This window comes from Syzygium oleosum, unplaced genomic scaffold (genome assembly GCF_021117445.2).
Source record: "Syzygium oleosum isolate NSW1041296 unplaced genomic scaffold, Sole_v2.1 Sole_v2.09, whole genome shotgun sequence".
NCBI classification, from domain to species: domain Eukaryota; kingdom Viridiplantae; phylum Streptophyta; class Magnoliopsida; order Myrtales; family Myrtaceae; genus Syzygium; species Syzygium oleosum.
In genome coordinates, this window is record NW_026607493.1 from 8,555,122 (window position 1) to 8,565,701 (window position 10,580).

General features: G+C 37.3%; 1 protein-coding gene across 1 annotated transcript; it reads right to left on the reverse strand.

Annotated features, from left to right (window-relative positions):
- Window positions 1–2,837: 2,837 nt before the first annotated feature.
- LOC115661666 (uncharacterized) lies at window positions 2,838–4,254 on the reverse strand. Its single transcript, XM_030583895.2, has 2 exons — window positions 4,092–4,254; window positions 2,838–3,335 (listed from the first exon to the last, which is right to left on the reverse strand). The coding sequence occupies exons 1-2, from the start codon at window positions 4,200–4,202 to the stop codon at window positions 3,108–3,110; spliced, it is 339 nt and encodes a 112-aa protein (XP_030439755.1). The 5' UTR covers window positions 4,203–4,254; the 3' UTR covers window positions 2,838–3,107.
- Between the last annotated feature and the right edge of the window lie 6,326 nt (window positions 4,255–10,580).

A 10,580-nucleotide genomic window follows, 5' to 3' on the forward strand; every position in this document is an offset into this window, starting at 1 on the left:
TATAATGTGCACCACAAGCAGGGAAGTAGCAAACTTTTAGACACTACAAAAAAAGGGCGACTAGTCCCGAATGGTAAAAAATGACCTTTAAATCTGGGTAGCGATGTATGTTTTAAATATTTGTTTTGATAAGAAGAACGGGAAAATTCCAAATAAGGGCTTAAAGTGCCTTCATTTTCTCAAATCAATGACTTTCAAAATTGGAAATTTGTCCTAAAATTGGTTAGATGATCAAAATCGATAACGTGACTTGTCGATCATCACGTGAATATCCTTTTCGAATCCAAGTGCCACGCTTCTTCACTTTCTTGTATAAAATACAACCAAACCCATTTTGTGAGATCGATCAAACGCTTTTTACACATGACAATACTTATGTATATTCAAATGAAGTGATGACAAGAACTCAACATGCTGTCACCAAAGCTTGACTTCACCCATGAATATCATTCAACTAAATCAACAAACATCAACCGACCAAGTAAGAGTACTAAGTAGATCAACCTAATTTAGTCCCTAGAGTTTTTACTTACCTTAAAAATGACTTGATAACTCAAAGCTTTAGTCACCTTCAAATAAACAAAACTGAAAATCAACAATTCTTATTTTTAAAACGACGAACTCATGAGTAAAAAAGTAGTATAGCTTAATAACTCACCTAGTCCAACTAGGAAAATTTGAGATAGAAACTTTAATAAAACAAGTGCCGAACCTCCACTTTTACTCGCAGAATTTGAAAATGAAAGTTGAGGAGAAGTTGGAAGTCAATGATGTGGGGTCTTTTATACTTGGGACTTGAAAGCTTCTCTAAGATTCACTTACAGTCGAGACAAGAGTTATAAGGATGAGATGAATTAACCAAAGTTAAAGTAATAATTGTCACTGGATTAAAATTATTAGGTCTAAAAGTAGAAGGTATGTGTCCCTAAGCAAAGAGCTAGGGTGCAACTGATCTAATAAGATTGGTTACAAAAAGATAATTTGGAAGAGCTCCTTCTCAGCCAAGTAAAATGAATGAGTAAAGGTTAAGCTTATCGCTAACATTAATGGGTTAGAGTTGAAATAGATGATGTAATGCATTATGTCATTTCTAGGCTAAGCTCTATGTCACCAAGGGCATGTGGGCTAACACAATTGGTGGAAAGTGAAGGGAGCTGGCACAATTTAAAGAGGAACAAATGGTTCAATCATATAACTGAAAGAGAAGAAGGGAGAAAGTGGCTAAGTGATTAAGGATCAAGATGGATCGAAAGTGTGATCCTAACTGGGAATTCACGGAACAAATCGCCCAATATTAATCAGTTCCAGTAAATTAACTCATCGTTATAAGCATGTTCTGATTGACTTAAAGCCAAACTAAAAGTGTCTGTTCAATTGTCTGCTAAAACTTTTAAAAAATTATTTTTAGCTTTCGAAAGACTATTAAAAATCGAGGTAACAATTAAGAGTAATTTACATACATATCATTATAAATATGGTATGTAACATATTTTAAAGCTTATAATTAACTTCGATTGACGGATGCTCAGTAAAAGGAGAAGGAAAAAAAGGAAATTCGCTTCTTTTAGTGGGGATAGTTGAGAAGAAGAGCAGAGAGTTTTTTGAATTCTCCATGCCTGATAAGTCGTTCGATTGAGGAACGATCCACGCTCTTCATCCTCAAAAACAAAAATACGGATAACAATAAATAAAAAGAGGTGTAAGAACGATCAACGACAGCTTGTTTTATCGTCCTCTTAGTTCCTGGAACGATCTTTTTTATTATTACAAGTGACTATTCTCTTTTTAGTTGCATGAGTATTTTTTATTATCTTCTACATAAAAAAAAATAGTGTCCTCTAATCGAATGGATGGATGACAGGTCCTCTCAAAGGAACTAAAGAGTAAGGCCTTATATCTAGCAATCGATTTTCGACCATGGACGAAGTTGCTAATACAAGAAAGAAAAGGAGAAGAGAGAAGTTTTATTTCTGAAGTCGGGAGTTTGAATCGAATGATAACTAACTATAGCGTTGCCCATGAATTATCGGCTCGACTGCTAGCTAAAGCAGTTGGAATTTCACAGCTTTCAAAATCTTAAACTGTAAAAAAGCTAGGGTCATGCTCAGAGGGATGAAATAGTTAGTTACTTAGAGTAGCATTTCATCTATAATCGATGAACCCGTTATAATCGCATAATGTTTTTCAAATTAAAATCGATGGACAGGAAGGCAAGAAAGGAAAGAAAAAAAGAAAAAGAATCCAGGGAGGTTCCATTATTTCCCCGCAAACAAATCATTGGTTGTTCAATGTTATTTTTCATGTGGCTAGCATGAACGAATCGATTGGACAGTAGTAGAGGAAAGTAAGGAAGTCACCAATAAATATATTGATTGGGATGCGTTATTTATTTTAACTTGCCGATACCCACATGCTTCGCATTCCCAACTTTTCGAATGACAAATAATATTTTAATAATTTTTTGAATTATTTTTTTTCTTTCTCTTTCTTGTTTTTTTTTCCTTCCCTTCTTCCTCTAGTCGATCGCCGAGGTCTGCTGACCAGCCAGAGGCGAGGGAGACCTCACCGGCCACTATCGCCGCCGATAAGGTCGAGCCTTGCCGGCCAAAGGAAGAAGGGAAGAAAAAAAAAGAGAGAGAAATAAAAGAAAAAAAAACATGAAAAATAAAATAAGAAAGAAAAAAATTCAAAAAATTATTAAAATATTATTTTAAAATGTCCATGTCAGCACTAGCCATACCACGTAGGGACAACTGACGTCCATGTAAGCGATTTCAGGGTAAAATTGGTCAGATTGACTAAATTGGCATAAATGGAAAATGTTGCAAAAAAAAAAGTTTAGGACTGAATTAATACGACTGCAATAGATTTAGGAATTTTTTGGTAATTTTCCCTCATTAACTTGATTGACTAATAAGTAATAACAATAAAACTCAAATGTAGAGACGAAGCATGAACACAACACGGCACTTCTTCTTATTAGGGTTTGTCATAAATAAGTAGAGTGGTGCCCGGATAGTTAATGCACCTTCATCTAGAGCTTACTGCATCTCTGCCAACCGTCCATAATTCCAAGTGACACATGGCTTCAATTTCATTACAAGACATTACAACTTGGAAGGAGCACGTCCCGCTGTTGTGTCGTAGACTTTGAGGAAGAAGCGAGTCCTTGGAACGGACAGATTGGTTTGGAGGATGCCGGCGATTGAATCGATCAGCCTCTTCTTCACTTGGGAGTTTATGCCTCCAATGGAAACGATTTCACCGTATGCAGCTGGTTCTCTGCTGCCCGCAAGCGATATGTCCAACGATCCCTTGAGTATCACCATTATGTACTGTTCCATGCGTGGAGTCAACTTTAGACTATGATTAATATCCCTTCACAATGGGAAAAACATAAAGAGAACAGTTCTAGGTTAAGTTAAAAATCGGTCTACAAAATTAGTTTTCTAAGTGAGGTGGCTGACGCAAGTGGATATTTGAACAAGTGGATCATCTTCAACACCAATTTGCATAATACATCTGCATAATTTGGTCTTTGCTGCAACGCTAGATGAATTGATATGTTAAGATATGTGACAAATTACTACTGGGTGTTTGATATGATATGATAATGTATTCAAATGCCCACTTTCAATTTGACAAATCAATAAGTATAATGATTTTTGTAGATGAGTTTTAGTGTACTTACCATTGCTCATCTTATAACAATAGTCAAAGTGAAAGAAAGAGTGTTGCCGAGACGTGTGAAGAACGAAAGGTAAGGCCAACTAATTGGAAAATAATTTCATAATCCTACATTAGAGTTTCAAGGTTTCCGATAAAATTAGGTGAGAATTGTCATAAGTGGACCGTGGATATACAGGTGAGAGACAACAAATCGTCAAGGGGTATAGCATACATAGTCAGTGCCAATGATGAAGCATGCACCACCGGTGTAAACATAAAGTTTCACCAGCCGTTTCATCTACCGTTGATTTGAAAATTGATGAATGTGCGAGTAGATACAACCACTTTAAATAGTGGATAAGCCGCTTGCGAAACATTTTTCTTACACTGATGATGTCCGCTATATAGTAGAGGGAGCATACATTTTCGGGTTTGCCTATGATGGAAGCGCAAGCTTTGGTGGCTTCCACGACGAGAGGGTCAGTGTCCACCCCATCGAGGCACACGTTGGTGGAGATGTAAAGGCAAGGCATCTTCTCCCTCCGATCCCCTCCCGTGGCGTTGCTTCTTCTTTTTCGCACGTGACAAACCGCGAGATGTGCTCAGCTCCGACTGGAGGTTTTTCTTTTATAGGAACGTCCGGAGCTTCCTAAAGAACCATGTCTCTACTTAGGATAGTGCGTGAGCTAAAATTCAATACGTCGTGATTGCGAGAGGACGACGAATAGTGCGTCGCCATGAAATTCCACTTGGAATGATCGTGTGTCCATCGACGATCCTGCGAAGGGAAAATGATGAGGGACAAAGCCATGAGGTAGTGGAGTCACGAGTACGGACCCATGCCCAGCGCAAGCTCCTCGCGCACAACGAGCAAGTGCCCATTCCCATTGAGGAACTGTGTCCACTGATGTAACTCCCACGTCCCCCCACCGCACAAGCAAAACACAAAACGCATGCACGCACTCATCCATACAAGAACAACGCAACAGATGATGAGACTAATTCCTAAAGTGATGCGATAGATTGTAAGTGGCTATTGAAATAATTCCAAGTTGACTCATGGTCGTGCTAGTGGTACGATCTACTATTCCATAAAAAGAGAGTCGCGAGTTCAAGGAGTGGCCATTAGTCTTATGAGGATGAATTTCTAGAGGTAATGGTAGTGACTTGCACAAACTCGCGAGATAAAAACGCGAGATAAAAATAGGTGGATGATCAGATAACGACTCTCTTTTTCCTTAATCCGTTCCATGATTATCTAAAGGCCACATATCTACTAGGATAGTCTAAGCGCTATATTATTATTCTTCACCTCTTTTGTTTTTTAAAAATAAAAAGAAAATAGCAAGTTATTTCGTAGGAATTATTAGATAACTAAATTTAAAATATTATGACAATGTACTAAATTCTATGTTAGGGATAATGTATCCCTTTTTTTCCTTTTTCTCCATTACCCACTTTGGCCTTTCTCCCACCCCCATGAGACACTCATTCGTGGAGCCATTGCCTCAGCCAACGATAGACATCTAATTTTTTACTGCGTGGTTGATCAAACTTTGACCTAAAATCAACCTTATTAAGACTGCAATCGAATGGTACAACCAGATTGCGCTCTGTGAGAGCTTTCCAACGATACTCGATTTGCACGAATCGTGTTATATCGCAATTGTTAGCCATAGCCATCCAACGTCGATGGGGCAAGGAAAATCACGATTCTTGCAAATCAGTGATGAAATGTAGATTCAATTACAAGCTTTCCAGCACCTTTAAAAGCACGTCGATCGAAGTTTTCTTAGAAGACATCGCGACTTCTTACCTAGGCTGTTCATTCGACCCTATTCTTGGAAATATGTTCCACCTTGAAACTAGACTAGGCTGGAAATCGAACACTCCTAATGGAGGAAGATACATTGAAGTATCTGCATTTGCAGAAAATCCCACTAAAAAGGCGGGTCCTAGGTCCACACGCCAAAGGATCAGAGGGCGCAATGATGGAGCTTGGAGGCGTGGGTGGTGTTCTGAGCCTCGGAAAGGGTGGGGCTGCATTGACGGGAGCATGGGAGCGATGTCCGGCACGCCTTGATGTCATTAAAGTTGGTATCTCTCTGTTCATTTTAATAGTTACTGTGTGTGGATTTTGAAATGGACTGAACTTAACAAATAAGTGGACGGGCAATCGGTTGTCGTAGGATTTTTAAAATTTCGAGCAAAACAATGTGCAGAGGATAAATAGTGCTTCTAGACGAATTATGTCATGTAGAGCAAATACCTTTTTATCAACCGAAATGTAAAGAGACTAAGACATAAAATAGATTTTAAAACAATTCGCAGTGATTTGATTGTTTCACTCGGCCTATCCCATCTCCCAGTTCTAACAACCTAATAACAAGGCTGAATTCCACTAGTGTATTCCTTGAAGTCTTTGACGGTCTACGCTCAAAACACTCTCTGTCAATAATTACACTAGTACCCTCTCAGAGAATCCAATCAGATTTCACAAGATTATTCTCAAAGAATAAGCACAAATAAGAACAAGTTTGAGAACGCTTTGATCTCCTAGGCCGACTCCAACTCTCGATTCGACGCATATGTATAGCCCTCCAAACTTCCTTGGCATGTCGGAAACTTAAAATAGGTTATAATAGCCATTGCAAAGGCTGCTCTTGGCTCCAAGCATTCACTTGGGACTAATTAATGAACCTTACTGAAATAGGCCAAACCAACTTTGCGAACTCGTCTGATATTTCATCTACTTAGCCAAAAACGGCAAACCCCATTTGACTTCTCTATAACGTTTCTGTGTGGATTCCAATGCCTGAAATTGGATCCAAAGCACCAATTTGAAATCAAATAAACTCTACTTGGATGGTTACGTGAAGTGCTGTCCACTTCGTTTGTAGGCGAACTTCCTCTACAACATGGTTAATTTAGACTTACAATTTTACCAAATCTTAATTTGTTCACCTTCTGCACTATCCTTCCAAGCATATTTATGCTCTCATGCTATCCAAGTTGTTCTCCTTCTATTTGGTCCGTCCAAACACTCCGATGGTCCCACATCTCTCGCTTGTTTTCCAAAGTTCAAACGTCCTTTCAACTCCAACACTTTCCACTTAGTATCTTGTTTGCTATTTGCATAGTAAGGAACCTTTCCACTGACATAGACGTGTTATTGTTAACATCATCTGCATATGAACAGGTGTCTGTTAAGAATATTTCGTCTACAAACTTAAATATACATATTTATTCACAAAGAATATTTTGTAACCTTCAAAATAAACTTTTGTAATAAACAAAGAGTTTTCTCGACAATCTTCCCCTATTTTATGATGATAAAACATTCCATAACTTTCAATATGTAGATGTGTTCCCGCACCAGAAGATATTAGAAATACTTGTGTGCGTGCAGGTAAAAATTTTGTCTTTGTGCCGAAGTGACATATAAAGTTCAGATTAGAGCACTTAGCATGTATGACATGTTGTATGCTTTTTGTGATGTGGAATGAATCAATGTAGAAAACAAAAATTATACACATGACTTCTCCAAAGTTAAGCATATTTGTTTTGTGGTAAGATAATATTTTGAGAAATAGAGGAAATAGATGATATATCATCTGTGGAGTAAATCTTCTATTAAACCATAAAAGCATGTCAATCAAATATCAAAGCGTGGTAAAAAGGCTATCTCTTCGAAAAGGGACGGAATGTGCTTTAGTATGCTTTGCCCAGAACTTCTTTTTGGTCATGACTTTATATCCAATTGCTATTCGCCAATAAATATGTTATAGTCAAAATCAAGTACCCGCAGAAGTTACTGTCCCTCCCTATCATTTATGTCGTACGCTTTCTAAAGAGAATAACTTTGAGAAATATATAATACATTTTAGCATTCGAAATAAATGATTTTAACAGACATCTATATAATTTTCATTACTCTTGAGGAAACTATAGAAAAAGAACAAGAATTATTTCTATTAAAATAACTATCGCTTATAACAAGCTAAAATTGTCGGCAAATTGGCTTATTGCTGACTCTATATGTGAAAATTGGAAACAACAAGCATGATCCTAAGGAAAGAAAGAAGAAAAACAAGAAATAAGAACCAATGAAAGAGTTTTGCAATAATTAATTGTTGCTTCCGATGTTTCCAACTTTCACATGTTGCACGTTCTTGCTCCATTACAGTTTCCAATTTTCACATGTTGCACGTTCTTGCTCCACTACAGCTTTTGAAATGACAGCTGAAAAAGAACCATGAAAAGGTTTCCCTAGAGTACGTGAACAAGTTTTTGGACTTTCTTATCCAATTTTTCCATGGACTTTCTTATCCAATGTTTACGCACAGTGTTTAGTAACTAAGGGTATTAGGTCGCCAAGTCGATAACCATACATTGTTCATAAGCACAGGCCAATCTAGCAGAAGCCGAAGCTCCTTTTTGTCACCCCAAACACGGGATGCTACTATACCTACCTTCCCGGCGATAACCAGTCGAAGTTGATGTGAAGTCTACTTTTTCCACCCAAGAACCCTTAAATTTCCTCTCATTCTCTTTCTTTCTTGGAGAGAAAGAATACGAAGAGAACTTATGAGGAGATCCATCTACCATATCAAAGAGTTCCTTCTCTTGTCTCTCGTAACTTTGAGAAATGTAGAATATATTTTAGAGTGCGAAACAAATGATTTTAACATACATCTATATAATTTTCTTTACTCTTGAGGAAACTTTAGAAAAAGAACAAGAATTATTTCTATTAAGATAACTATCCCTTACAAAAATAAAAATAAAAAGAGCTAAAATTGTTGACTCTATATGTGAAAATTGGAAATAACAAGCAAAATCCTAAGGAAATAAAGCGAAAGACAAGAAATAAGAACCAATGAAAGAGTTTTGCAATGATTAATTGTTGCTTCCGATGTTTCCAATTTTCACATGTTGCACGCTCTTGCTACAGCTGAAAAAGAACCACGAAAAGGTTTCCCCAGCGTACGGGAACGAGTTTTCGGACTTTCTTTTCCAATGTTTCCACTAGCTATTAGGTGGTGTTTTGAGTGAGCCATCCTGTGCCAAAGTGCTTCCGGTATCTGTTGACTCCTATGGGCGAATTATCACAGACAACAGCCCATTTGATTCAGCATTTGAGAAAAGCCTTTGGCCAAATGCAAAGGTCTTTAGCCTAAAAGACTTTGAGAAAATGCTAGACTGTTTGGTAAACTATAACTGAAAAGGATTTTGGGGAAATGCTAGACTGTTTGGTAAACATATATTTGCAAAGCTCTTTGGTGTAACCAAATTAAGTTTTTTAATTTTTAAATTAAAAAAAATTGAAAAAAAAAGAAACAATGATCGTAACTTTTATATTTTCGCGTTGAGAGCAATGTAAAATATACATATTAACATTTATAGAAAAAAAATCACATCCTACAAATTCGATCGTAGCTTGCACACAACTATTATGATATCTCATCTCATACAAATTTGATTAGAAGAGAGTTTTAGTCTGCTTCCTAACAGTCAACTTGTGCTTCTTGTAATAGCAAGGGAAGGAACGTAATGTGCGGGTGCTCGCTGTCTCTATTTAACCAGTATAAATGCCAATGCGTGCAAGAACTTTTCAGGAGCTTAAAAAGCACACAGAGACCTCTGTAATGTAGGCATCGTGTAGCAACATCAGTGGATCTGTCAGTGGATAAAAGTGAAGGTATTTGTGGAAAATTGCTTTGTTTCATTACATCTCAGACACGCTTAAAGCAATTTCATGTACAGAACATAACCGCTAATTTTTCTAACTCCCCCTTAACGTGTAAATGCTGATTTGTCTGACTTCCCTCCTTGGAAAGGAGTGGATAACAACAAGGCAGAATGAAAAGCAGTCAACTTTAACAAAAGCATACGAACATCTACCTCATCAACTCTACTGAGACATACAATGAAGCAAATTTTCATGTCTCAATCTCAAGCATGTATCATTTCCAGTTCATCAAGTTCATATATCTCTGGTACAAGAAAAAGTTAATATTTCTCCAAGGTTCCATAGGGCCTGTATAAGCTGTTGCGAGTTGGAGAGTGCTAACTGTTAAGGGTTCTTTCTGGCCTGTTGATGGCCGCTTCAACTGCTTGTTTTCTTGTTGCTCGATATTCCTAGACGAGTTGCCTTCGTTAACCACGGATGCCTCAAATCATATATGCAGGGAGTATAATAGCTCAGTGAAGCACATTTGCTACATCCATTGTCCTTTGTCACGCCGGAAGGTCTAGAAAATAAATGAATAGTTTTATTTAGTTGAGATAGATGACTAATTCACACAAACAGAATCTAAGTATTTTAAAAGTAAAGGAAGTGAGTATTGCAAGGGAAAAAAGTATACTTTCCAGAGCAGAATGAAAAACATCAAGTATGACGTAAATTGTCGCGAACTAAGGGCAATTATAGCAATTTGACAGAACAAAATAACTCTTTTGGTAGTCTAACCAAAACGGACTATCTGCATAAATAAAGATACTTACCTTTTGTGATAGTTTATATCATGAAGACAACAATAGCACAAAATCCACCAGCTACAGCACATCAACATGCCAATTTACAAGCTTTACAAAAACATAAAATTGTGGTGATTGAGGACAAAATGGAAAGACATTATCGAAGTGAGATCTTTGTTTACTCTAATGTAGCTTACTGATTTTCTTCTGAGAATTGTGCTCTTTTTCATTGCACTGCAGGGCTTGATGTCGAAACAGAAAGCTCATTTTCTCTTCAAGAAATGCCTAACGAAGAGTTTCTTGAAAAGCGGAATGTAAGTGTGGATATGACTATCATATGTTGGATAGTAGAAGAAGCAATCGAACTTCCCCAGAATTTGCGTTAGTTTTTGGGTCATCCTTTCTTACCAATATAGGGAATACCAAGCAAA

Bases quoted from the DNA above. Each gene is read 5' to 3' on its own strand.
- LOC115661666 (XM_030583895.2), bottom strand. From the start codon at position 4,202: ATGCCTTGCCTTTACATCTCCACCAACGTGTGCCTCGATGGGGTGGAC. The intron at 3,336-4,091 runs GTATGCTCCCTC...CGCATGGAACAG, and splicing joins TCATAGGCAAACCCGAAAAT to TACATAATGGTGATACTCAA.